The sequence below is a fragment of the Chironomus tepperi genome, unplaced genomic scaffold (genome assembly GCF_022539635.2).
Source record: "Chironomus tepperi strain 1889 unplaced genomic scaffold, CSIRO-AGI_Ctep_v1 contig_217, whole genome shotgun sequence".
Taxonomy (NCBI): domain Eukaryota; kingdom Metazoa; phylum Arthropoda; class Insecta; order Diptera; family Chironomidae; genus Chironomus; species Chironomus tepperi.
The window spans coordinates 1,732,539-1,757,604 of record NW_027226339.1 but is presented as its reverse complement, the minus strand read 5'-3'; the positions used below and the strand labels follow the sequence as shown (position 1 = coordinate 1,757,604).

Here is a 25,066-nt window from a genome sequence, read left to right as displayed (position 1 = left end):
TCATCTCAAAAGATTTTCTCACAAAATTATTCAATTTTTCTTCTTGTTCCGTACCGAAAATAAACTTAACGAATTTTCACGATTGACGATGATCATCTTTGAGATTTGATTCACCCTGTGTGCTTCACGATACTCACTAAATTTACTTTTTGAAAGTAACACGTGTTGGAGTATTCAGTCTTGTTAAAAATACTTCACGTGAATATTTTTAGAGAATTTTGTTCTGAAAAGGAATTACTTTTTGTTGCATATTGGAAGTGACATACAAGGTTTCGATCTGTGATACAATATTTGTAGTGAAAACGAGCTTAGAAACTTAATAAATGATGTATTCGGAAGTTTAAAATTTAACGGAAAAATAAAATTCAAAAATTTAGAGAAAAGTAGTTCAAAATTAACGACAAAATAATTTCAAATTTATAACAGAAAAATGAAGTTCAAATTTTTAACGGAAAGATAAATTTCAAAAATTGAAAAATAGTAAAGTTCAAAATTCCAACGGAAAAATGAAGTTCAAATTTTTAACGGAAAGCTGAAATTCAAATTTTCAACGACAAATCTAAGTTCAAATTTAACGAAAAGTGAAGTTCAAATTTTGACTTTGAAAATTCAAATAAAATCATAACGGAAAACTTAAATCCAAAGATTAAAAGTGCGATTAAAATAAATCCTGAGCTCTTTGATGACCTGTCCATAATCACTATGCACTTGCATTAAAACACTCAAATTAAGAAGAAGAAAGTTTTTCATATTTTTTTTATTGCATTTATGATAAAAATTTGTCTTACATTATTAGTGGAACCAATTTGTTTAAAATTTGAGGTACAAATAATTAATTATCGTCATATTAAATTAAAAAATAAAAATTCTATCGAGCTCTCTACTGGTACATAACAAATCCTTTCAAATAGTACTTTAAACTTTTTGTAGTCCTTACCATTAAAATCACATTTTTAAGTCGAATGATTCTATTACTTAAATCATATTACTTTCGATACGGTCTGCTTCATTGATGTATGATCTGGTGATATTCAAGTAATATGGAAATTCCCATTTTATTTTTTGACATTTTTGAACTGGTCTCTTCAAGTCACGATCATTTGGACTCAAGATTTTTGAGTACGAATGCAAATTATTGTGTAATAATCTCTGAGGTTTTGTCTTGTCTGTAAATACATAGATATTGCGTGAAAATAATATAACTAGTCAAATATTGACATTAATGCTTAGCACATACCTGAAAAATCTATATATTGCACTCTATTCATACTTTTAAGCAGCCCGCTTATATGACTCGTCATCGAATATTCCAATAAGGCGTCCAAGAGCCAAAAACAAGCTTTCTCCATGTGAGTCGAATCAAGGCAATTACTATCGCCATATACAGCAATTCTTCCACCTTTTCTACTATTTGATGCTGCAATTGTTTGAAGCATGCCCAAAATTACTTCTTTATACTTCACTCTCACATTTTTCAGATCAATTTCAGGCAAATCTTTTTGTTGACTTCCGTTTTGTGGATGTTTTAAGATCTCTGAACCTTGATCAACTAAATCACGTTCAATCAGCACCGTTTGATTTGTTTTTGGGAATTTCACGATACTTGTTCCACTTGCATAGTACATATCATGATGTTCTCCCATTTGAAAATATCCTTCAAGAACCTTATCACCAAATTCTATACCAAAAACATTTAGTAATTCATTTAAAGCTGGAATATTTGCACCTCCTGTATCTGGAACCCACCATTGTCGTGTATTTTGATCATAAAACTTCATATGCTTCATTACTGTTGTATTATACCAATCAGCAAATATAATTACACTAAGATTCTTATTCATGACGTCATCATAAAGCTTTTCAATTTCAACTTCAAAATATTCCTCTTCAGGATCAACGATCAACAATGTTCCATAATTTGAAGCATTAAAGCATGTAAATGGTTCTCCAAGAACCTCAATATAATATCCGGAAGACCTCAAATGTGTATACATATCCTTAAAATTTGTATGAATGTGATCTCCTCGCCAATCCAGTGGATCTTGTTTAATCTTCAGTGAATCTCTTGGCAAGTATCCTGGCGGATAACGAAGATTATGATATTGATCCCAAAGAATTCGTTTTTGTTTAGGAGGCTTTGGAATTATTTTGCATCTAATTGAGAAAGTTACTGTGGAATTGATTTTTTCACTTGGATCTTTTGGTGACGGTGTTTCAACTGTCACTGACACGTGACCAAGTGCTTGACCTTCAAAACTTTGTCCATATTCATTGACTGCAATGTGTATACTCATCCATCCACTCCAAGGCCATAAAATTTCACTATATGAAATTGATACATTTAGCATATTGCCATTTTCATTCATATATGGATACCATTGAGCTTCTGTTATATGTCCTGTAACTGATATTCCATTTAGAATTGTGACGTTCGCGATTATTGGCTGCATTGTGTAATAAATCGGTTGTGAGCTGTATGGAAACATATAATCGTCAGTCATATCTAAATGTGTCGGCGACAACGTGATTCGTGGCTGATATTCTGATAATATTTTTATGGATTTCAAAATATTCAATTTACCATGACCTTGCTCAAACATATTATTATCATTTAGTCGTGTTGCACCTTCAATAAGAGCCTGCTTTACCGACGATGGATTAATATAATCCATTCGTTTAAGAGCTCCCGAAATAATCAATGTGACAGCACCAGCAACAACGGGACTAGCTACACTAGTTCCAGATAATGATCGACATCCTCCTTTCAAATTTGATCCTTTTACCTACAAAGAATATTTAACGGTTAAAATATATTCAAAAAATATGATTTCAAAATTTCAAATTTTTTGAAAAATAACGGTCATAGATTTACCTGTGCACCATAAGTAACAATATCAGGCTTCAACCGGCCATATCCGAGAGGCAGTTCCCAAGTAGTCATTCCACGAGATGAAAATTTAGCAATTTTTTCCTCAAAATTCATTCCACCGACACCAATTACATCCATCTGATCTCCTGGATTATTCAAAGTTCCATAAAGTGGACCGTCATTTCCAATTGCAGATACCATGATGACTTTATTAGCTGATAATTCTTGTACTTTATCGACAAATGGACGATCCATAAAATCTGGTCCACCAATACTCAAATTAATAACATTAATCTTCTTCAATATTGCGTAGTTAAATGCATCGAGAAACCATGACGTGTACGAAACTTGATTGCTGGTAAAAACACGATAAATGTGAAGGTCAGCATCAGGTGCAAAACCCAAACACTCCTTTGAAGATCCGATAATTCCAGATACAAAGGTGCCGTGGGAAATTCCATCATTTAGTGACTTTTCATTCGTCCAATTCGTTCGTTCCTTGATTTTCTTAAAATGTGGATGTGATTTACTCAATCCGGTATCGAAAACAGCTACATTGACTCCCTTTCCTAAAGAAATTCATTTATGAGTAATTCAGCATGTGTCAATATTAGACTTAAAAACTCACCTGTTATTCCCATAGCTAAATATTTAATGAAAGGCCATAGATAATTAATAAGACGTAATAAAATTGAAGTTTAAATTACTACTTACTCCATAAAACATCAGCTTTTAATGTGCTGGTTATTTGTCTTGGAACTGCCCTCAAAAGTCGCCTATTCGAGTGCGCATTAGAATTTCCAACCAAAGATTGTTGTTGCTGTGTCGTGTCTGTTGACGACGAAAGCCCTCGCCGAAAGTTTTGAAATTCAGGCACACAACAATCATGGTTGACCGTTTTTGGGTCAAGTTTTAGATGCTTTGAAATGTAATTGATTATGTCATCTTCATCTTCTGCTTTCTTTTCCCTAACAACTTCATTTGTTGGATATTCTTCTTCTGTATCAACAAATTTAAGTGTTCGATGAACAAGTCGTTGCGGCGTAACACTTTTAATTAATGGATGATTTTGCAGCAATTCCAATCCGGTTAATGGTGTTTTCTCATATAAATCAATTACATCGAAATCACTCGGATAATCACTTGCTGGATTTTGTCTTTCTACTATAGTCCAATTTTTGATCTATAAAATATATGTGTTATCAGTATGAAAACATTACATCCGTTAATATGACTTTTACCTCTGGATTATCAAGTGCCGATGTGATGTAGTTCCTTCTCGTGCTTTTCTTATAATAATTTTTAAAATGAATTATATATTCATGTTGTACAATACTAGTTGTGAATTCCACTACTATTCTTTGATTAGGTTTAGTTGAATTAGTGCTAACTTCCTCCTCTTTATCATCTTTATTCTGTAGAGACTTATCACAATTTAATAAATTAATTGCTATGAACATAAAGAAAATTATGAAACTTTTTCTTGTCATTTCACTTTCATTTCTTAAATATCGTTGTATTTAAATGCCTTCTTTGTTTGGGCAGTGTCCTTATTATCATTTAATATGCTTTCTTTCCATAAAATGTGATGTTTTTCTTGGAATAAATAAAATAATATCAATTTTTATGCAATTTGTTGTGTTTCTTAAAACCTAGCTTTGAAGTTTTCGAATTAATGTTCGAAAATTATGCTGCTTTCATGGCTGTAATATCCATTATTGTTGTTTTCTTTGTTATTTTATAATTATTCACTTTTTTTCAATTTTCTGGATCCAAATTTTTAAATTTTTTGGATTGTCAACAAAAAAGCATAGAATTTGAATTTCAAAAATACGTTAAATTTTAAAACAAAATATGAAAATCATTAAATAATTGATGCTTTTCATATATTCTTTGTTTATAAATAGACCATCATAATATTATGAACACAAAAACAATGCATGTACAGCACATAAAGTCACGATACCAAACCCCTGATTTTTCGTCTGTATTTTTCTGTGCAATTTGGGGGATTTCTTAAATTAAATAGTTTTCCAAGCTTATTAACTACTTTTTGCATATTCTACTTGATATATTTTAGTTAATTAAGACAACAAAGATGCCGGTAAGTCAGTAAATCCACAAAGAACATAAGAAAAGTGGAAAAATAGTGAATTGGGTGTGTTTTGATATCAAAGATGATTCATGAATCTTTTTAATCTATTTTCCAGGCTTATCATTCTCAAATAAAGGATTTTAATTCATCAGTGGCCAACATGGCTTTACTTCCATTACGAACGCAATTCCGTGGACCAGCACCACAATCAAATATTGAGCAGGATATTATTGATGAAGCAATTTATTATTTTAAAGCAAATATCTTCTTCAGAACTTATGAAGTTAAGAATGAGATAGACCGTGTGTTGATTTATGTGACACTATACATCCCAGAATGCTTAAAGAAGCTCCAAAGATGCCCAAATAAGAATCAAGGGATGCAAGAAATGTATTCACTTGCCATTAGCAAATTTGACATTCCCGGAGAGGCTGGATTTCCTCTAAACTCTGTTTATGCACGGCCACAAACACAGGCTGAAGCTGGTAATTTATATTTATACATTCATTAAATCCTTGACTTAATTTTGTCCTGTTTATTTTAGACACAATGCGTAATTATCTTCAACAACTTCGTCAAGAGACTGGAAATAGAATTTGTGAGAAAGTTTTCGCTACAGAAGACGGTCGCCCAAATAAATTTTGGATGTGCTTCTCAAAGAAGAAGTTTATGGAAAAGAGCCTCGGTGCTTATTAAAGGATGTGTGTCACTTCCGATTTATTTTTTCTTAAAAGTATTTTTCATTTTTTATTCTTGAACAAAATATGGTACTGCATATAATAAAATTCACTATCTATTACATTAAATGCATATTTTTGGTATTTCCCACCGTGTCATTTGTGGCTTATAATAAGCCTTTAAAGAATCTCTTTGATATTTGTTTTTGTCAGGGGGACGACTACTAGATTGAAAAAAATTTAATGTGTATATTTATTTCTTTGAAATGAACATAAGCTTAATTTTCGTACAAAGAAGACTTTTGAGAGGAAATAAAGCAGTTATTTCGTTAGCTTCTTATTCGAGGAATTCGAGTAACTCAAAGTCTCCTTACAAAATAGTCCAGGCAAGAATTAAAAGTAAGTTTTTCACTTGATCAATATTATTTCGTCATCTTATTAGCAAATTTTATTGCGTTTCTTGTTAATGACATTGAAAAATCTTTAATTTCACTTTTTTTGCAGATGATTCCAATAATAATATGCTAGTTCATGAAAATGGAGCCAATTGGGAACTTTTTGGTGCCAAAAACAATAGATTTTTCTTGGGTAAAGGAAGTGTTGGACCTGCCTACTTGAATAGCTTATCAACCCATACAGCAACAACGGAATTAGACGAACTAATTGATTTAGACAACAAAGACAAGACAAAATTGCACCTTTCATTTCAAAAATGTCCAATGTTGATCAGGAAGAATTTACAGGAAATGTTTCCAGCACCAGAAGTGATTACTGAGACAAGCAGCTTGTCATTAATTATATTAAGTCAACCTTCAAACTATTTGGAGCATGAAAAAGCTGCTATCAAGTTCATATTTGCGGCTAGAGAAATATGTCAAAGATTACGTCTCCATGGTTACTGGGCTGACTTCCTTAATCCATTCTCGGGAAAGGCATTCTTCTCATATCATCAAAAATCTCTGTACAAGAATGACGAACGCTTCCGAGGACTATGTATGAAATTGGAAAGTATCAAAGGATTTGGAAATAAGGATTCATGCCTGCTCATTTCTGAGGATAAATCTCCGAAGTTCTCCGGAAGTGTATTCACTAATTTACCATCGATCGAAATGTTCAAGGAACTTGTTTTGGAGGAAGACGAAATTAAATAAATGTGAATATACCTTTATGACTAGTTCCTTAATACATGATGAATATATATGATTTATGATGAATAGAAAAATTTATTTTAACGTGATTAAATATAATTAATAATAATAATCATTGAGATGCTAGTGTTATTCTAGTTTACTGATTCGTTCACAGTGCCTTTCGATGTCTTTCAACTTTAGCAATCAGTAGTTGCAGTTCCTCTTGATTACAATTGATCACATCAATAATCTTATCCTCGCCTTTTTCATGATCAAATGACTTTAATGTCAATTTGAATAGGATGTCTCCATTTGGAATGTATTGTTGCTGTATCTCATAATCTATGTCCGTTAAAGTTTCAATTTTATGGGAACTTCCATATTTCATTAATTTGTTTGTTAGATCATCCTTGAATTTCTCATAAGATTCCATCAACTGACTTGTTGTCTTCTTATTAATTTTATAGAATGACAGGACTTCCTTCAACTGCAACGAATCAACTCCATGTTGAGCAGCACAAACTAATGTGCAGGATATTCCATACTCAGCTTTCTTAACATTCAATTTCACATCATTTTCATAAATATCAGACCGTGCCGGCAATGCTGAAATTAATGTTGTCATAAATTGAGCATAAAATTCAGCATAAATTTTTATTTACCTGGTCCATTTACTAGTATCTGCTTCACAGCATTTACTATGACTTTTCTTGTGATTTCTTCATCGATAGTGTCATTAAGGAAGTTTAATCCTTCCACAGCCTCACTAGCTAATTGAAAAGGCAGATCCATTTATGCTTAATTTTCAAAAATTACTAATGTTATTTATTCCTTATCGTATCCACAAAGTACATTCCAAATAAAAATACATTCGAAAAGTTTGGTCCATGTTTCGTCCATAAGCAACATTGGAATATCCAGTATTGAATCAGCTGATAAGTTTTTGGACATACTTGATATTAAAAGGAACAAATATCTACGATAATTTATCTTCATATTTTTATTTTTAGATAGTTTCTTTCTCTATGATCACCAATTAAATTTTATTAACAGAATTAAGAGATTTAACGATACAGGTGATCAGCATGAATGTTTGATGCAATTTCAGACTCCCACTTGTCTCCATTACCAAGGAGTTTCTCTTTATTGTACAATAATTCTTCATGGGTTTCGGTTGAAAACTCAAAGTTTGGACCTTCAACGATTGCGTCAACAGGACATGCTTCCTGGAATTACAAAACAACATAATTCCTTTAGCATCAAACAGACTTAAAAGAAAGTAGAGACTTTACCTGACAAAATCCGCAATAGATGCATTTGGTCATATCAATATCGTATCTTGTTGTACGTCTGCTTCCATCAGCACGCTCTTCAGCTTCAATAGTAATAGCCTGTGCTGGACAAATAGCCTCACACAACTTGCATGCAATACAACGTTCTTCACCTGATGGATATCTTCTCAATGCATGCTCACCACGGAATCTTGGACTTAAAGGTCCCTTTTCGAATGGGTAATTAATAGTTGCAGGTTCTTTAAAGATCGTACCAAGAGTAACACCCAATCCTCTGAATATTTCTGTGATAAACATTGTCTGTGCTGCTCTATCGGTCACATCCTTAAAATCCATTGATGGTTCCTTATCATTGACATAAATATATCCACCATGTTGAGCTTTTAATGCTCCGTGTTGATCTTTCGTCTCGGAAACTGCTGTCGATGAAAATCTAATTGTTGGTCGGAAAGCTTGTTTTCCTTTAAATTAATGAATTAAGAAAAATTTATTTTAATTCCAATTTTTCATCACTATTTCTTGATGTTTCTTGCCGAATCGACTGTATACCAATTGTCCTTTATGATTTTTATAAACTTACCATATTTGCAGGCAGTAAAGATCCTTATTGCCGACATTTTAGTGATTTTTATTATTGAAAAATAAAATGTTATGCAAAATTTTTTCGACAGACATTCGAAGGGGGCCGTTCACAAGTTACGTCCAATGATTAGTGGATACTATATTAACATTTGGACAGCTTTAAATTATCCATTGGATTTCATAAGATCGTGCTTTTTACAAGATTTTGAAATAGAGATAAGAGAGGAGGGGTCATCAGGGACAATATCAAGATACACATCACTTATGAACACACCCTAGATAGAATTTTAATTTTTGAATTTTATTTGTTCGTTATTTTTTAGTCAAAATAGGTACATAATATCATACACAATATAAAGTTAATTATTTTCTCCAATATTGGGCTATCTTGTGGAACTGATCTGCGATTGCCGGCATTATTGCAGATAATGATATATCAAGTAGATTCTGTAAATGTTGAACAGCTTCCTCGTCCGATAAATTCAGCTTCAAATTATCTTCAACTTTCTTTACTGCTTTGTCAGGTTCTAGTGCAATATCTGGTACGGATGCATCTGTCATGAGCGAGAAGAGATTAAGCATGACATTTGCATGCCGTCTAAGATGTAGAAATGCAGTATAACATTGCTTTCTAAATTCATGATAATGCTCTGAATTCATTCCGCCCATTGCATCGACCATTTCCTTAGTTAGACGAATCGGTGCAGGCAATGGTTTTGGGTCTCGTCCAAGAATATATCCAAAATCAATATGGAATAAATTTCCATTCTTTGTCAACAACAAATTGTCTAAATGTCTATCTCCAACGCCTAATAAATAAGTTATAACACAATATCCAGCACAAGATTTCAAATAACAATCCATAGTTTCAGAATTAACACCAAATGGAGAATTTTCACAAGGATTATATTTCTTAAAGAAGTTCAATATAGATCCCTCAGTTGCCAATGCTTCCGCTACAGTTACTGAATCTATATACTGCACAAATCCATGTTTCTTGGATGTTGCTAAAGCACGATAAGGTGTCAATTTTAAATCTAAATTTTCCTTCCTTAACAACTTGTCCATAAGTGTAATCATTTGAAGAATCAATTGATCTTGTCTCAAATCATCACCATGCTTAAATATCGTGATATACTCAGTATCATTTGTCGTTAAAAATGTGAGTTTTGAAGGCATTAATGCACTTTTAAATAATGAAACTTTTGATGGAACAATTCCTTTAATGAAGACATCAGGATCTAAAGGAAGTGGTCTTGGCTCAAAATTTGTAAAATTTATTTTAAATTCATCCGTATCACATAGCAGCTGTTGAAATCTTTCCGTCTTCTTCTTCCTATTTCCAGAGTCTTTTGCAACAAGTTTAACGAGCTTGACCAAATTCTCAATAAAGCACTGCTGTTTCTTTAAATTTGCATGAATGATTTTTAAATCCGTGCTTCCTGTAGATAACGTTCGTAGGAATATTTTTAGTACTGTTACATACATCTCCCGTACCCTATCATCTTGTTTTCTGATTGTTGTTTCATGATCTTCGCATTCAATTGATAAGTACCAGTATAAATAATTAGCCAATGTAGAATTCTTGCATGCACGTTGAATTAAAAATGTTGCTAAATCACAGACATATGATGATTTTGAGTTCATTAATGTATTTGAGATATCTGAAGCTCCATCATTTGATTCGTCTATTTGATTCTCATCATTATCAGGCTGATCGTAGAATATTGAACTTGACATGATTGGTTGTTGATTGATTGGCGGAACTGTTATGGCATCCTCATTTTCACTCATAAGCTGCTGCGATGACATTGATTGCGCTGTATTAATTAGGTTTAGAATTTAGTGGATACAACTTTTAATAATTAATCCTAAAATAATAAACTATAGACAACTTACCCATCGAGTCTGTCGCAGAACTATGGTCATTATTCGTTGAATTATCGTCGATTGATTTGAGAATTTCCTTTTCATCCATAATTCGACGATAGCATTCAAAGATGTCATCAAAGTTCTCATATTTTAAGGCTTGAACAAGTTGAAGTAAATAAAGCACCAAATCATCATCCTGTGCCTGCTTTAAACGAGTTATTGCATATCGTCTTACTGCTGGATGTTGGAAACTAGGACTTAATAATTCTAAAGCATCCTCAACATCCATTGGTGTCCATAAATCTAATAAATTCAATGCCTGCCTTACTTCCGTTGTCGTTTGCCAATTGATACATTTCAAGAATTTTGTTAATGCCTTTTTATGCGTACTCAAGTAGAATCGATATTTCCATATTAAATCTTGTTCCTCACTATTCAATTGGAATGTTGGTGGATATCTATAGACAATAGAATGCAGTTGATCTCTAATATGAGCCGTTGGTTTGGCATCACGGTCTGATAACCCAGATCTAGCTGAACGAGCTAGTCTATGATGCTTGCGTTCCACGAGATTCTCCTATTAGGAACAAAGAAAAAATAGATTAATTCATTACGATGTTAATAATTAGTTGTTCCTTATCATTACATCAATTATGTGCTTATGAAAGTATGAGCGATTCGAGTGCGATTTCGATTTTTTCTTCCGTTCAAAATATTCAGGAAATACCTTGTGAAGAAATGTGATCACTAACTTCAATATATCATCAAAAAACTTTTTCTTTTCTGATGACATTATGCATCACTTTTATATCAAGCACTGAATGATGCTGCTCATTCCTGACAAATTATTATGATTTGTGGTTCAGTAAAATATTTAACTGATAAGAAGATGAGCGGGCAACAAAATATTTTGATGTGTATGCAATTACATGAGATGAGATTTTATACTAATTAGATTTTCTCCGAGCATAAGTATTAAATAACTCGCTGATAAGCACACAAAATCTCTCAATTACTCATTCATTAAATCAAATTCTTACCTGCAAAATCTCCGAGTCTGGAATCATCACTAATTTTGGTCTTGAGACGAATGCAAACTTTTTGTCTCCAGTTAATTCATAGTATACAACAGCATAATTCTTATCATTATATGATACAGTTGGAAATTCGATCATTAAATATAAATAATTGGATTCTCGTTTTTCTCGCTCATTAATTAACTCAATTTCTCTAAATGTTAATCTGTCGATCCAGTCGACTTTCTCTATTTGACCATTTCTATGCTTTTTAGCTAGCTTTGCTAGTCGTTGCATCTGATGATCTGTGTCATCAGAATCTTTCGTTTTTCCAGGTGTTTCTACTGGATCTGCTTCATTATTTGGCCATACTTTTAAATCAAACATTCCTTCACGAAATATTCCATGCTTTCCAAATACTGATATGGAAGTTCCTCCAATTACAGACATTTTGCCAGCTCCAATACAATCGTATATTGTGAAGCACAAAATAGCTGTTCTTGGTAAATCACAATAACTAAACGGTAACGTAACCCACTCATTCCAGTTCCATCTCTTTGTGAATGCTTTATATGATGTTGTTACAGGCAATCCAAATGCCTTACCATTATTAAAACATTGAATTTTCACTAGAAATGATGCACAATTTTCTTCAGAATAAAGTCCTGAATGACTTAATAGTGGATCTGAAAATAATGTCCTAAAATCTGGCTTTTTCGGTGTTCCATCTAATGACCCGATTTTTATTTGAACTCTTTGTTCTAAGGAACAACTGTAGACATATCTAAATATGTTGTCTTCCATCTCTAAGCCTACTAATTCACTAAATATATTTAAATCCAAATATTTTTCTTTATTTTTTTTCTCTTTTGTTTTGATTTTGCATTCAAATTTTATTTGACCGTTAAAAAGTTTCACACAAAAGTTTCAAAAATCACAGTGCAGAAAAACAAATCTCAAAAATATAATTAAGTCCTTTGTTGTTCATTTACTTGACTGGTGCTACTATAACGACTATGTGACTGTTGACGTTCACTCTTAAATTTAGCGAATTTTGCATTATTGTATCCCCCAAGACTCTGATTGATTATGTTACGATTTGATTGACATCGTCTAAGTATATCTGACATTGTCATGGGTTTAAGTTCTGGTTGATCTTTCATGCTTTCCAATGCATCCATTTCAATCTGATGAAAATTAAGCTGTCTTGGATACATAATGTCAACATTCTCGATGACTAATTCTTCACGTGTTGATTTATATTCCTCAACTGGAATCAATCTGCTACGGATTGTCGATAAGTCTTCCTCGATCCGTGATATACTCTGTTTTATGGCTACTTTCTTCTCCTCATCATAACGAATTCGATCCTTTAATATCTTCGTCTGCTTTTCCAGCAATTCCCTATCGACTTTCTTACGTTCCATAATGACTTTCAGGAGACGCTTGTAGTTCTGTTCCTTCCATTTCTTTTGTAGACGTTCTGGTAAATCGTATGTCTGCTTTCGAGCATTCTTCTTTGCTTGTCTGAAAATGTAAAAATGTTGAGAAATTAAATTTAATCTCAGGATTTAATATTTTTAATCCTAGGATTAAATTAATCCTCAGAATCAAGGACCGTACTTTTTAGCTTCAGCCTCAGCCATTTGAGCACGTTTATCTTCAATCTCTTTTCGTGCCCTCTCTTTTCGTTCAGTATCATCCGTCATTTGTTGTTCAACATCTTTTTTGGCATCGACAATGTCTTTATTAGATTCAAACCAGTCCACTTTCCATTTATCTTGATCGACTTTCCTTTGAATTTCATCTTTGATGAATTTAATGAACCATTCCTTTTCTTGATATTTATAAGCAGTAAATGCTGTTGGAACCTTAAAAATTCTCAAATTTGAATTATGATCAGCAACAGCTAGAACTCGATAACGTGGTAATGGCAACTTATGTTGAGAAATTTTGGACAGAATATATCCACCAAGTGATTCAGTTAGTGACGGAACATCAATTCGACTATGTAAATCCCAAATTTCTAATGTTCCATCCTCAAATGTCAAGAAGAAAACGGAAGGTCTGTCAAGACTCCATTGGACATCAGTTATGTGACTTTCACGTCGTCTCCAAAAAATTGGACCGTCCTTATACTCATCATTCCAAAAAGCAAAAATATATCCACCAATGGATATGAAGCAATCAGTCATGAATTTATTCCTTTCGACTGATATTATTGGACCGTCATGAACATCTGCAAATGGCTCTTGATTCATGCTTTTTTGATCAATTGGAGCTCCTTGTGAGAAGTCATTTCCATCCCAAAAACATAAAGACAATTCACCAATGTTAGTTCCAACAACCATTTTTGGATTGAATGAATCTTTAGCGATAGGAACAACTCGATATTTTACTCTTGATGATAGATCAAATTGGCTTGGCTTGCTTACTGCTTCATACTCATAATCACCCTCATTGAATGTAAATGTAATTATGGACGAACAGTTGGGATTTGGCGGAATTAAGGAATAATGTGGTGTAAAAAGTTTATCGATACTTTTAAATGGCGACGATTCTTCCCTCAATTCATCAGGCAGCACAAATTTCCGATCAGCTTGAACAATTTTGGACTTTTCATCAGGTTGCCAGTCTAGATCCCAAAAGTATATCTTGCCATCCAAAGAAGTAGTCACAAAATGACGATATAAAGTTTTTCGCTGTCGATCTTCCTTAATCATCCCATTTGGATCGCATTTATAGCTTCTAGGCAACCATTTGATAGATGTTACTGTATCTTGATGAGATTTATCAATGGAACTAATCGCAGCTGGTTGTATAATGTTATTTGAAGCATCTATTTTTGTCCATTTAAGATATTCACCTATTTCATTTCTATGCTTTTGTTGTTGTGGAGTTAAAACTGTATCTGCCTCACAACTCTCAAGTCGATTTTTTATATCCCAGATTATAATCTGTCCATTTATAGTTCCACCAACAATAATATTACCATCATATGGACAGAACGAAATGCAAGAAATTTCTCTAAGAGATTCCAATTGTAATTTAGGAAAAAGTGGATCATTGAAGCTCCATACTAAATTGGGATTGCCTTCTATGATTGTTTGCTTTACTGTATCCACATCAATTGAGTCGTTTATGATTTTAGACTTTAAATTAAATCCATATGCAGTCACACAAATTCCACTTAATTCAGGATGCCAATCCATCGAGATAATATGACGTCCTTTACATTTTGAAATGTCTGCAAAGCAACAAACTTCTTCCAAATATGGTGTCTGATACTTGGACACTTCATTCTTGCCTATAAACTTGTAATCATTCCTGTACATGTCAATTTGATTGAATTCCAATATTTGAATTAAATCTTCAACTTGCTTAGAAACAGCTGGTTCCGTTGACTTGACATCTTCAACTGGAACTTCTTCCTTACTCTTCTTTCTACGAAGCATTAATGGAACCTCTTCTTCTTCCTTCTTTTCTTCACTTACAATTGTTTCTGTATCTTCAGGCTTTGCTTCTTCCAATTCATAAAGATATTGTGACCATGCATTGGTTGGGAATGTCGGGTCTGTCTGTTGTTCCTCAGTTATCATTCTTGATGCTGACTGAACTGATCTGTCAATCATCTTTTTGTAGACATTATCAAAATGTACCTTTTTGTCAGGCAAAAGTTCAACATATCCGTCGCGAACATCATCAGAAAATCGGTACTGGAAACTGACATGTGAGTAGCGCATTGGATAGACGCTTTGTAATTCAACATCAATGGTATTTCCTCGCTTGACATTCACGTAGGAATCGACTGTCTTCTCACTTCCCATAGATTTATATGGTCGAGGATATTTCTCAATTGATTTCATTATTTTACGTCGTTCACATGCTTCCAGTCGCTTAATATTTTCACCGACTTCTGTGCATGTTGCTTCATCGAGATAAATTATGAAAACATCTTTAGTCTCATCAGACAAGTGTGGGACATATCCAATGAGAAGCAATGGATCATCATCAATTTCCTTTAGTCTATCCTTCAGAATTGACATTTCATATGTGTCTGTTGACAAGTGATCTTCAAGGAATTGTTTACTTATCTGTTTCCATGGATTCTCCATACTCAAATTGACGCCGACTTCAATGAACATGTCACGTTGCTGCTCGATACTGCAAAGTATGTAATTTAATTAATTTAACTTAATTAACAAATTAATTGAACTTACGATATTGGCAGAATGATGCTATTCTGCATTTCATACAATCCCCTCAATGCCTTTTCCGGGTCGAAGCCGATTAGTAAGTCAAAATCATCCTCATCACTGCATTCCAAGTCAGAATCTGTTAATGCAAAATCTGGAGGAAATGTTGGCGGTGGAATCGGAATTGGAGTGTTTGTTAATCTTCTTTTATCCATTGTTAATGTTAAAATAATTAACCGACTTGATCAAATGAACTCGTTGTTAAGAAATTGTTAATCAACAATATTTTTGGTTGCTATGATTACGAAAAGTCGTTAAAAATGAGAATCACGTTTTCATTTTATTTTTGAATTTCTAACGTTCAAAAAACTTTTTTGAAAATATTTTGTAACGTATTTTTTTGACAGCAAAAATGCTCAAATGGCAGAAATTAAAACATTAATTAATTTAGTTGAACTAAAGGACTTAATATTGAATTTTTTGGAATCCAAAGATTTTCTGAAGGAAATAAAGCAACAGTGCAGTGTTCACTTGGAAAATAACAGGAAAAAGAAGGAAATTTCACCGATAATTTTCACATTAAAAATAAGTTATCACGAAATTCAGAAAGAATGTAAGTTTGAGCTTAAAATACTTAATTAATTTATTACTTACAGAGTTTTTCATTTCTTTGTAGCTTTACTTAACTTTATAACACGAGAAACTGACTTTTTCCTGGAAACAGTTCGAGAAATCTTGCATTTTTTGGTGAAATCGTTTTTTGATCAACAAAGTGGAAACAGTAACTTAATTAACATATCCAGTGACGAAATTATCTGCAATTTCCGGTTCTTTGATTTGCCATTAGAACTGTACAAATTCAGTCTTCGTGTCAGTCATATTAATTGCAGTTTGTCAACTTTTCGTTGCATTATTCAACGATCAGATCCAGTAGTAAAATACATGTAAGGCTTACTTCCTTTATCTTCATCAATAAGTACTAAACAGAATCATTTCAGACGACAATCAACTTGGAAGTGCTACAGCTGCTATAATTCATTACCAATTATTGTTCGGAATCGAACTGTGACTCACAAACCACCTAAGTGTAAGCGATGCTTAAAGCCGTGCATAGAATTGCCTGAAAATCGTGTTACTTCTGACTTTTGCTCAGCTTACGTTTTTGAAGCTGACTGTATTATAAATTATCGAGAATATCGTACAATTACTACATTAGAATTAAGACTATTTGGTAAGTTGTTTGCAGTTTAACACAAATTAAATCCTGCAACATATTAACAAGCTTAATTAATTTTATTATCTTGTGCATTTTTCAGACGATTTGTGTCAGGAGCTGAAAATAGGTCAAGAATATCTTGTCATTGGGAAATACGAAGTTTTAAACAAATTTTACAACGTCTACAGTTTGTTGTTAACTTAATCATGTCCCATTTCGATCAATCATCGTCATCACCAAATCAGGAATCACCAAAATCTTTCTTCGATGACGATTCTCAAGACTTTTTTGCAACTTCATCGTCACAAGATTTACCAAGTTTTAAATTCACATTTCCTAGTGTCCAAAATACATTAAAAGACATTTATTTTCCTGCTAATTCTCTAAATTCGCAGAAACAAACGAACAACCATATTCTATCGACTTTCAACGAAAATTATGATAAAATTAGAAGCCAATCAACACAACTCGAACAAATTCATAATTTAAGTGACAATTCACAGCTATTATTTGGTGGAAATAATGACTCAGACGACTTTTTTGACGAAAATCAAGAGAATGTCCACAAATCTGATGACGAAATTCAGATGGAAGCAGAGATGGAAGTTAGTTCTTCCATAAAGTCACCTGAAAGTCAAGAACCCATTCAAACATTTCAACCTTTAACTTTAAATGTGCCAAATTTTGGCAATGAAGATTTGACAACTTTACCGGAATCGATAATTGAGTTGTATAAAGGAATCAATGAAAATTATTCAGACTTTACATTTACATCAATCATTGCTGGTCAATTATGTTCAGATAAATTTCCATCGAACGCATATGGTAATTTAAAAATGCCTTTACTGATGAGTCTCGTTACATCTCGTGAGAATAAATTGCATATTATGGGAGTGGGACAAGATGTAGCACATGCAAGCATGATTATGAGCTCTATCGGAAAATTTGCTCAACGATTTTTACGCGTGACATCAAACTTTGATGGAATAACTGTAAATAATAACAGCGTGATTGAAGGTGGAGGAATCATTTTGGCGACGAATGGCGTTGCCTTTCTTGGAAATTGGCAAAGAATTCCACCAAAATCGACATTGAAACTTTTACGTGAAATTGAGACAAAAACAATCTTAGTTGATAAAATTCAAGGAAATTATCCACTGGAGACAACAATATGGGCTTATTGGAATCACACTACAAAGATTAAGAAAGATTTAGCATCAATTAGTCAATTTATTAAGTATGAGCTCGATTAAATTAATGAATGAGTCAAAACTAATTTCTATTTTCTTTTTCTTTGTTCTTTTTTAGCGTTTTCGGAATTCCAATTATCATCGATGAAGTTTATAGCGAAGAAAGAAAAGAGATAATTGATGATCTTCTTAATCAAGTAGCAACAAAGCCAATTGATCGATCAAAAGATTTTCAAATTTCCGACTATGATTTTCATATGTATATTAATTATACACAAAGCTTGACTGTCGCATTCGATTCTCGTGCTATTGTCATGCTTAAAAACTATTTTATGGCGACGAAAATGATTCGACCAGGTAAATTGCTTGACATTGTTCCTTAACTCGATCTTTTAAATCCTCGGATTAATTTTTTTAATCCCTGGATTTAATTCAAAGATTAAATCTATCCCAATTACTTTACATGCACCAATTTATCTCATGAAATATGATATGGATCAGAAATAACTGTAATTATTATCTTGTAGATGCACTTTCAGAAAAGGGATATGAGACATTAAAAATTATGGCTGAATCACATGCAAAATTGAGTTTACGAAGGATTGTATCACGTCAAGATGTTCTTGTTGCAATTAGCATAGCTGAGAAATTTATCAAGGAATTCTTTGAAACAGACTCGTATTCATCTCCAGTATTTTCAGCATCATCATCAGCCTCGATTGACTACTATGACATGTACATGAACGACTTGTATGAATGGTACTTAAATTTCACGAAAGATATATTGGAGAAATTGTGAAATTTTTCCGCTTAATTTATTAATTACTTCATGCATTATGTACAGAACATTGTATCTAACAGAATATGAAGAATTGAAATAAATTTATGAATTAACCTACTACACATAAAATTTATTAAATGCACAAGAACTGAGTGACCGTTATGATTATTTTAAACATAATATAGTTATTCCTCATTATGTAGACAGCCGTAAGTGAGTGTGAAATAACATTGTGCGAAACGATAATTTTTTTTTATTTTTATTGAATGTGATATCATTCATTATTGTATTTCACACTACACATTTATGCCATTCCTATATTCTGGAACATGTTGACATGCAAGAAAGAAATTTTTTATTTTTTCGTAATTTCGCTTTTGTTTGACATGGAATTTCTTTAGATCGCAAATTTGAATGCTTTTCTTCTTAATGTACTCACTCTTTTCCCATTAATGTAGAAATGGAAGTAAGTATTTTCGTTAAAAGACAGTAAATTTCTTTCTGCATTGTTCGTTTAAGTCTTTCATTCATACTCATTTGTGGATATGGACGATAAATGAAGGAAGTTTTGTTTAACGGTTATAAAACATTTAAAAATTTAACGGTATTAAAAAATTTGAATTTTATGTTTTGATGAATTATACTAACACAAGCAAATAAATTGCAAAGTTTTGTTTATTGGAAATCTGGAGCTAATTAGCGTTGAATTTCAAAACTGAAAGCAAAATTGGATAGAGTAAATTATTATTAATGTTGTAATCAAGATCCAGTCAAAGTTGTTATGAATTTAGGGGCAATTTTTGATGTTTGAAATTTTTGTAAACATTAAAATTTTTTGAACAAAATGTAGCAAAATTTGAATTATTGAAAACCGTTGAATTTTTTTTGAATAATGGCTGTTTATGATCAAATCATGTGTCATTTGAAGCTATTTCTACTCGATTCTGTTAATATTCTTGATAGTTTTGGAACTTTTGAAGTGGCGGTGCTGAACTTGCTTGATAGTCATTGATGTCTAAGTTTCTAAAGAAGATTTCTTCAACAAGAATTGATACCCATCTTGATGACGACAGACATCCACCAAATGCTCAAATTATTCATCAATGAGATATCAAAATATGTAGATTTTATTGTGGCATACCAAAATCCGTTGATACCATTACTAATGCTGAAAGAATTTATGGCAAACTCTACGTGCTTTCATTCCTTCCATTTCTCTCTTTTCTTCTCTCACTCTTGTGGTTAAACTAAAAGAATCAGAATGTAAACATAGTATAGAGGTCGAAGAAACCAACACCAAGAGAAATAACAGTTTTTTCTTCTTCCAGTCAGTCAAACGAATTGAGCAGGAAAAAAAATCAGAAGCATCTACAGTATTTCAGATTAAGTAATCGAATGAAGACGTGTGTTGTGTATTTATCGTGAAATTATTTCTGAAGAGAATATTAAGCAAATTAAAGGATTAAAACTGAAAAAAAAAGATTATGAAATTTCTATACTTTGTGGTATGTGATGGACATTCTGACTAGTTTTAGTTGATATTGGAACTAATTTAAATATGTAACGGTTAAAAAAAGGTTTAATAAAAACTAGAACGTGGGTGGAATTCAAAAGAAATGTGTCAAATTTTTCATTGTCAATGTGCTTAATGGTGAAATACCTTTAATGAAACTCTTATTTTTCATTATTTTAATGGACGTTCTGAATGTGCGCAAAATAACTGTAATCAAACATTAAAACTATACCAGCTTAGATAATAATAATATTAATAGAAATTCTTGATCTCTTTTTCTTTTGCCCATTTCGTTCGTGTTCCATTATGGAATTATATACTTTTGTGCTGTAAACAAGTTTTTCTATGCTATGCTATAGACCTACTGACTTCGAAGCATTAAATTAAAAGGGAAAAAAAATAGAACTACCTTTAACATTTTTTAATAACAATAACAGCAATAAAAAGAGTGGCTTTATGGCTTTAAACTTTCATTTCATTTTAATTCAATTTCAAAGAAATTTTTACCTTGACCTACTTCCGTTGATGTTCTTTCCGAAGAACATTTTATCATAAAAAATTTACATATTTGTTCAAGCGAGTAATCCGCTAATTGAGAAAGAATCTTCATATGTCAATATTAACACACAACTGACTGACTTGTTGTTGTTCCCGTTTCTTTTTTGCAGAATATCATTTTACTGTTATCGAACGTAAAAGCAGATAATGAGGTCGAATCGGGCGAAAATGACACTCCTGAAGGCTATTATGCGTTCATACAGTCTCCTTCATCATTTCCTCCTACAGTAAAACCACCACCGTATCAGTCAATTAATAGAGATTGTATAGACTATAAGAACAATAAGCCAATTGTATCACCGAATAATCTATGTGGAGATCTGAATAAGGGAAAAATTCCCAGAAATCCTATGGGTAAATCACGTTTTTTTCGCAGATTGGTGTGAAATTTATAACATATTATTTAATTCACAGGGCAAAATGTAATGCAGGAAACTTATCCATTGTAAGTCAATAACTTATTTAATCACACATGTGCGTTCTTAACGGAAAATTTTGAACATGTTATCAAAACCATACAAAAGTTCATAAAAACCTTTCAAATGTTCTAAATTTGTTGAAATTGTAGAGTTTTCAAGCATTTAAAATTTGCTCAAATGATTAAAACCTTACAAATCCTACAATTTTACAACATTTATAAGGTTCTCAAGACATTATTCAAATTTATTCCGTTACATCTTCGATATGTGTCACCGACATTGTAAGATAAATTCTAATGACTCTTATCTTCTTTACATCTGTCCATAATTTACCATAAATAGCGAGTTAATAAGAAACCAGACACTAAAATTTCTCTCTAAGACGTTGCCAATATTAAAAGCTGATGACACACTACCGAAAGTGACACAGATAGTCGAAAAGAATTATAATGACCTAAGCGATGACAATCTTAGTAAGAGAACATTTGAAGATGAAGATGTAGAAGGTATTCATGATTTAGCGGACGAAGACATTCATCATGATGAGACAGAGCCTGAGAAATATGAAAAGTTTGAAGAAGAAACCAGATCAAGACAAAAGCGTGAGATGCCAAATAATCGAGCACAAAGATCGAGAAAATTCTGCGATGGTGGCGGTGTATTTTGTGCATTATATCGTGCTATACAAGGTGAACCAATTAACAGTCAATTGATTGCTGAGAGACGTGAAGAAACTGTCAATCCAAATCTTCCTAGATACGAGGGACCTCCAACGCCTTGGTATGTCATTAATTGCTATTGATTCCTTCATACTTATTAACTAACAATTTATATTAATTAGTCCGGCAAAAGTAGAGTATGTGACACCTGTATTTGCAAAGAATTTCCAAGGAAGTTGGCGATATGTTGTGCAGATTCCATATGAAGGATATTTCACCCAAACAGTTGAAGTGACGAGATGCTTGCAGACCAAATGTCATTACTTAGGTAAGTCTGCCTCAATTCTCTACTTGGATATCCAATTAACAAATAATTCATACAGATGGTGGATGTCTCTCGTCACCAAGATGGGTATCAATGCTTGTTGCTGAAATCTTCTATCCAAACTCAGAGAGCAACGAGTATCAAGCAAGTACAGCACCTCCACTACAAGACTTCCAAAATTATCAAGAATATCTTCAGAAGCGAGCAGGAGTAGCCACAAATGACTCATACTTTGATCATAGAAACAATAATGCTCAGAAAAGGAAGCAACAACCACAAATTTGTGATGGAACTGACGAGATCGGTTGCTTCCAGATAAGACTATATTACGATTGGTTCTTGATTCCGGGATCATGTAAGTGCTGGAGACCTGACTATTTCGCGAAGTACGTTAAGAAACGTCCAGTAACACCTGAGCTGTAAATTAATTTGAGTGTTTTTGGTGAAAAATTTCTTAATTATGTTACCTGATTAAGCTTGCTTTGACTCGAAAAATTCTCAAAACTTTTCTATGAAAGGGGCCTTCAACTAATTATTTTTATAAAATTTAAATATTAAATGACCGTTGATATATTCACCACAAAATTCACCTTACATCAAAATCCAGTCGATTGATCTATTTATCTTCATTCGAGTCATAACAAGTTAAAACTGTTAATGCAATTATGAAAATTTTCATCAGAACCATTCAATCACTCAATACAAACTAACTATTTAAAAACAACTATTATTTATAAGACTTAATTTAATTTATTTATAATTTTCTTAATTCTCAATAAAAAAAACACAAAAATTAAAAGACTCATTAAACTTGTCATAATAACTAGTTACTGTAAATGTTCATTCATTCTTCAGCGTTTAATTGTGTTGCATAATAAAAATCATCGGCACTTATATTAAGTAATATTTTCTGATGGACATCTTTCCTCGCATGTTCTGATATTATTAAACGAGATGCTCCCAATCGAGTCGAGATTCCGAGTGCTTTTTCAGTTGTTGGAATCGGAAAACCTTGCAATGCTGTAACTGTTTTCAATTGCCTGTATACACTCCATAAAAAGTAACTTCTTCTATGCCGGTTCGCTCGACTTCCATACATACTGCTTGCAGAAAATATTTTTCATATTTAGAACATGCTTTAACAGCCTTAACTTTCGTACATGAGATCATTTCACCTAATGCTTTCTGTACATGCAACATTGATACCATTGCTTTCTTATTATCTTCTTTTGATTCTGTTTCAGCTATTTCCGACGATCTACGACAAATATCAAGTGCACGTCTAGCATCTCCTGATAATGCCGCGACTTTTCGGGCAACTAATTGAATAGCATCATTGTTAAAGCAATCTAAGCCACTAAGCCGTGAAGCTACAATTTCTTGAAGCTGTTTATGCGAATATGGTTGAAATGTTAATCTTGTCAGACCAAGACGTGAAGTGACTTTTCCCATTAATATTCTTTCGGGCAAATCCATTGTGTTTGCAATTGTCACGACGATAAGTTGAGAGGAAGTCATATTAGGCCAATTGAGTAAATTATAAACAACATCTTGTCGCTTATTACACAAAATGTCCAATTCGTCGACCAACAAAATTGTGAGATTATTGCCGCGTTTATTATTTTTTTGTGTTGAAAAGCGTTTATCTAGTAAATTGTATGCTTGTTCTGCTGTTACTGTTTTTCCTGTTAACTGACGATGAATCTCAACATATGCCTTTCTTGGTTCTGTTATTCTCATGCCATTAATCTCTACAAAATCAAACTTGTTAATTCTTCCTTTTTCCGACTCGGCTTTTAATGCACGAATGACTGCAGTCGTTGTAGCTGTTTTGCCGGTACCTAATTAATAATAAACAATATGTTAGAAAAAAATCTGGAACAGTATGACTTAATTATAAATTACCTGGAACTCCACTGACATAAATACATCCACCGATCTTGTCAACTAAACTTCCTTCCAAGAATGAGTAGATTTCCAGATATTCTTTCTCGCGACATGGTAAGCTATTTGGAACTGCTGATACGTGAAGCCTCTTTCTTGTTAAAGCAATATCCGATAAATCTTCTTCGTCTTCAACTTCTACCTTGTCCTTTGCACTTTTCTTAACATATCCATATTCTTCAACATTTTCTCTAAATTGAATACTACGTCTTGGTGTATTAGATTTTTGGACAGTCGGTGTCTTTAATATACTTTTCCGTCTTGCTGGAATTCCTTTCGTCGTCGGTGTACATGGATCTGCATTATTTTCAATAACCAAAATTGATGTTCTTCTTGTTCTTTTTGGTGGCGAAACTTCAATATTTTGTTCCTCGTCTATTTTATTGAGAATCCTCGATCGTCGTGGTGTATGTGTCGATTCTGATCTTTTCTTTGGAGTAGCCTCATTAATATCTGGTGTCTGGATGTTTTCAATTGCGTTTAATAATGTTCCATCATTCTCATCTATACGATTTAATTTTACACTCCATTTTCCAGGGCTTTTTGGATCTAGTGCAGGCTCATCGACACGTTTAAACACTACCTTTAATGTCTCACTAGAGCTTGTGCGCTTTAAAGTATTTTCTTTAGACCTCTTTGACATTTTAATTTAATAATTTATATTTATTGATATTTTCTTCGTCTAGGTTTCCCGCGAAAACTAATGTGCGTTAAGTTGACAGGTAACCTTTG

At 32.7% G+C, this 25,066-nt stretch overlaps 10 protein-coding genes across 10 annotated transcripts; 4 read left to right on the top strand and 6 right to left on the bottom strand.

Moving 5' to 3' along the window:
- Positions 1-727: 727 nt before the first annotated feature.
- S1P (membrane-bound transcription factor site-1 protease) lies at positions 728-4,522 on the bottom strand. The gene is made up of 6 exons (XM_070639967.1): positions 4,111-4,522; positions 3,584-4,052; positions 3,498-3,512; positions 2,873-3,438; positions 1,238-2,783; positions 728-1,166 (listed from the first exon to the last, which is right to left on the bottom strand). The coding sequence occupies exons 1-6, from the start codon at positions 4,357-4,359 to the stop codon at positions 976-978; spliced, it is 3,036 nt and encodes a 1,011-aa protein (XP_070496068.1). The 5' UTR covers positions 4,360-4,522; the 3' UTR covers positions 728-975.
- A 292-nt stretch (positions 4,523-4,814) lies between these two features.
- Arpc3A (Actin-related protein 2/3 complex, subunit 3A) lies at positions 4,815-5,770 on the top strand. Its single transcript, XM_070640182.1, has 3 exons — positions 4,815-4,973; positions 5,080-5,449; positions 5,509-5,770. The coding sequence occupies exons 1-3, from the start codon at positions 4,968-4,970 to the stop codon at positions 5,658-5,660; spliced, it is 528 nt and encodes a 175-aa protein (XP_070496283.1). The 5' UTR covers positions 4,815-4,967; the 3' UTR covers positions 5,661-5,770.
- An 83-nt stretch (positions 5,771-5,853) lies between these two features.
- LOC139090400 (methylmalonic aciduria and homocystinuria type D homolog, mitochondrial) lies at positions 5,854-6,908 on the top strand. Its single transcript, XM_070640179.1, has 2 exons — positions 5,854-6,040; positions 6,146-6,908. Exons 1-2 carry the CDS (start codon positions 5,908-5,910, stop codon positions 6,790-6,792), a joined length of 780 nt encoding a protein of 259 aa, XP_070496280.1. The 5' UTR covers positions 5,854-5,907; the 3' UTR covers positions 6,793-6,908.
- On the bottom strand, positions 6,840-7,611 carry LOC139090403 (uncharacterized). Its single transcript, XM_070640181.1, has 2 exons — positions 7,434-7,611; positions 6,840-7,377 (listed from the first exon to the last, which is right to left on the bottom strand). Exons 1-2 carry the CDS (start codon positions 7,561-7,563, stop codon positions 6,941-6,943), a joined length of 567 nt encoding a protein of 188 aa, XP_070496282.1. The 5' UTR covers positions 7,564-7,611; the 3' UTR covers positions 6,840-6,940.
- Positions 7,612-7,756: 145 nt separating this feature from the next.
- On the bottom strand, positions 7,757-8,764 carry ND-23 (NADH dehydrogenase (ubiquinone) 23 kDa subunit). The gene is made up of 3 exons (XM_070640180.1): positions 8,644-8,764; positions 8,064-8,524; positions 7,757-7,997 (listed from the first exon to the last, which is right to left on the bottom strand). Exons 1-3 carry the CDS (start codon positions 8,678-8,680, stop codon positions 7,836-7,838), a joined length of 660 nt encoding a protein of 219 aa, XP_070496281.1. The 5' UTR covers positions 8,681-8,764; the 3' UTR covers positions 7,757-7,835.
- A 161-nt stretch (positions 8,765-8,925) lies between these two features.
- Positions 8,926-12,399, bottom strand: Pi3K59F (phosphatidylinositol 3-kinase 59F). The gene is made up of 3 exons (XM_070640178.1): positions 11,558-12,399; positions 10,545-11,094; positions 8,926-10,465 (listed from the first exon to the last, which is right to left on the bottom strand). Exons 1-3 carry the CDS (start codon positions 12,335-12,337, stop codon positions 9,009-9,011), a joined length of 2,787 nt encoding a protein of 928 aa, XP_070496279.1. The 5' UTR covers positions 12,338-12,399; the 3' UTR covers positions 8,926-9,008.
- A 102-nt stretch (positions 12,400-12,501) lies between these two features.
- On the bottom strand, positions 12,502-15,944 carry mmm (missing minor mitochondria). Its single transcript, XM_070640114.1, has 4 exons — positions 15,754-15,944; positions 15,028-15,703; positions 13,157-14,970; positions 12,502-13,060 (listed from the first exon to the last, which is right to left on the bottom strand). Exons 1-4 carry the CDS (start codon positions 15,942-15,944, stop codon positions 12,502-12,504), a joined length of 3,240 nt encoding a protein of 1,079 aa, XP_070496215.1.
- Positions 15,945-16,159: 215 nt separating this feature from the next.
- Positions 16,160-18,962, top strand: mei-218 (meiotic 218). The gene is made up of 6 exons (XM_070640077.1): positions 16,160-16,342; positions 16,406-16,673; positions 16,728-16,960; positions 17,046-18,182; positions 18,254-18,492; positions 18,663-18,962. Exons 4-6 carry the CDS (start codon positions 17,152-17,154, stop codon positions 18,932-18,934), a joined length of 1,542 nt encoding a protein of 513 aa, XP_070496178.1. The 5' UTR covers positions 16,160-16,342; positions 16,406-16,673; positions 16,728-16,960; positions 17,046-17,151; the 3' UTR covers positions 18,935-18,962.
- Positions 18,963-20,301: 1,339 nt separating this feature from the next.
- Positions 20,302-22,906, top strand: spz6 (Spaetzle domain-containing protein 6). Its single transcript, XM_070640059.1, has 6 exons — positions 20,302-20,421; positions 21,098-21,341; positions 21,402-21,432; positions 21,749-22,186; positions 22,248-22,393; positions 22,449-22,906. Exons 1-6 carry the CDS (start codon positions 20,401-20,403, stop codon positions 22,811-22,813), a joined length of 1,245 nt encoding a protein of 414 aa, XP_070496160.1. The 5' UTR covers positions 20,302-20,400; the 3' UTR covers positions 22,814-22,906.
- Positions 22,907-23,173: 267 nt separating this feature from the next.
- Orc1 (origin recognition complex subunit 1) lies at positions 23,174-25,019 on the bottom strand. The gene is given in 3 exon segments (XM_070639976.1): positions 23,174-23,429; positions 23,432-24,231; positions 24,296-25,019. Coding segments are annotated over 3 exon segments (1,677 nt in total). The 5' UTR covers positions 24,978-25,019; the 3' UTR covers positions 23,174-23,234.
- Positions 25,020-25,066: the final 47 nt, after the last annotated feature.

Coding starts and splice junctions, on each gene's coding strand:
- ND-23 (XM_070640180.1), bottom strand. CDS start 8,680: ATGTCGGCAATAAGGATCTTTACTGCCTGCAAATATG. Junction 8,525..8,643: donor CTTTACTGCCTGCAAATATG/GTAAGTTTATAA, acceptor ATTAATTTAAAG/GAAAACAAGCTTTCCGACCA. Junction 7,998..8,063: donor TCTATTGCGGATTTTGTCAG/GTAAAGTCTCTA, acceptor TTGTAATTCCAG/GAAGCATGTCCTGTTGACGC.
- spz6 (XM_070640059.1), top strand. CDS start 20,401: ATGAAATTTCTATACTTTGTG. Junction 22,187..22,247: donor GAGGGACCTCCAACGCCTTG/GTATGTCATTAA, acceptor TATATTAATTAG/TCCGGCAAAAGTAGAGTATG. Junction 22,394..22,448: donor GACCAAATGTCATTACTTAG/GTAAGTCTGCCT, acceptor TAATTCATACAG/ATGGTGGATGTCTCTCGTCA.
- Pi3K59F (XM_070640178.1), bottom strand. CDS start 12,337: ATGGAAGACAACATATTTAGATATGTCTACAGTTGTTCCTTAGAACAA. Junction 11,095..11,557: donor CAGACTCGGAGATTTTGCAG/GTAAGAATTTGA, acceptor TGTTCCTAATAG/GAGAATCTCGTGGAACGCAA. Junction 10,466..10,544: donor TTCTGCGACAGACTCGATGG/GTAAGTTGTCTA, acceptor TAATTAATACAG/CGCAATCAATGTCATCGCAG.
- Arpc3A (XM_070640182.1), top strand. Junction 5,450..5,508: donor ACAAACACAGGCTGAAGCTG/GTAATTTATATT, acceptor TGTTTATTTTAG/ACACAATGCGTAATTATCTT.
- LOC139090403 (XM_070640181.1), bottom strand. CDS start 7,563: ATGGATCTGCCTTTTCAATTAGCTAGTGAGGCTGTGGAAGGATTAAAC. Junction 7,378..7,433: donor GATACTAGTAAATGGACCAG/GTAAATAAAAAT, acceptor CATTAATTTCAG/CATTGCCGGCACGGTCTGAT.
- mmm (XM_070640114.1), bottom strand. CDS start 15,944: ATGGATAAAAGAAGATTAACAAACACTCCAATTCCGATTCCACCGCCA. Junction 14,971..15,027: donor CTGAAGATACAGAAACAATT/GTAAGTGAAGAA, acceptor CGTAGAAAGAAG/AGTAAGGAAGAAGTTCCAGT. Junction 13,061..13,156: donor GCTGAGGCTGAAGCTAAAAA/GTACGGTCCTTG, acceptor TTACATTTTCAG/ACAAGCAAAGAAGAATGCTC.
- LOC139090400 (XM_070640179.1), top strand. CDS start 5,908: ATGAACATAAGCTTAATTTTCGTACAAAGAAGACTTTTGAGAGGAAAT. Junction 6,041..6,145: donor AGTCCAGGCAAGAATTAAAA/GTAAGTTTTTCA, acceptor CTTTTTTTGCAG/ATGATTCCAATAATAATATG.
- mei-218 (XM_070640077.1), top strand. CDS start 17,152: ATGTCCCATTTCGATCAATCATCGTCATCACCAAATCAGGAATCACCA. Junction 18,183..18,253: donor TCAATTAGTCAATTTATTAA/GTATGAGCTCGA, acceptor GTTCTTTTTTAG/CGTTTTCGGAATTCCAATTA. Junction 18,493..18,662: donor GACGAAAATGATTCGACCAG/GTAAATTGCTTG, acceptor ATTATCTTGTAG/ATGCACTTTCAGAAAAGGGA.
- S1P (XM_070639967.1), bottom strand. CDS start 4,359: ATGACAAGAAAAAGTTTCATAATTTTCTTTATGTTCATAGCAATTAAT. Junction 4,053..4,110: donor CGGCACTTGATAATCCAGAG/GTAAAAGTCATA, acceptor TATATTTTATAG/ATCAAAAATTGGACTATAGT. Junction 1,167..1,237: donor GCAATATATAGATTTTTCAG/GTATGTGCTAAG, acceptor ATGTATTTACAG/ACAAGACAAAACCTCAGAGA.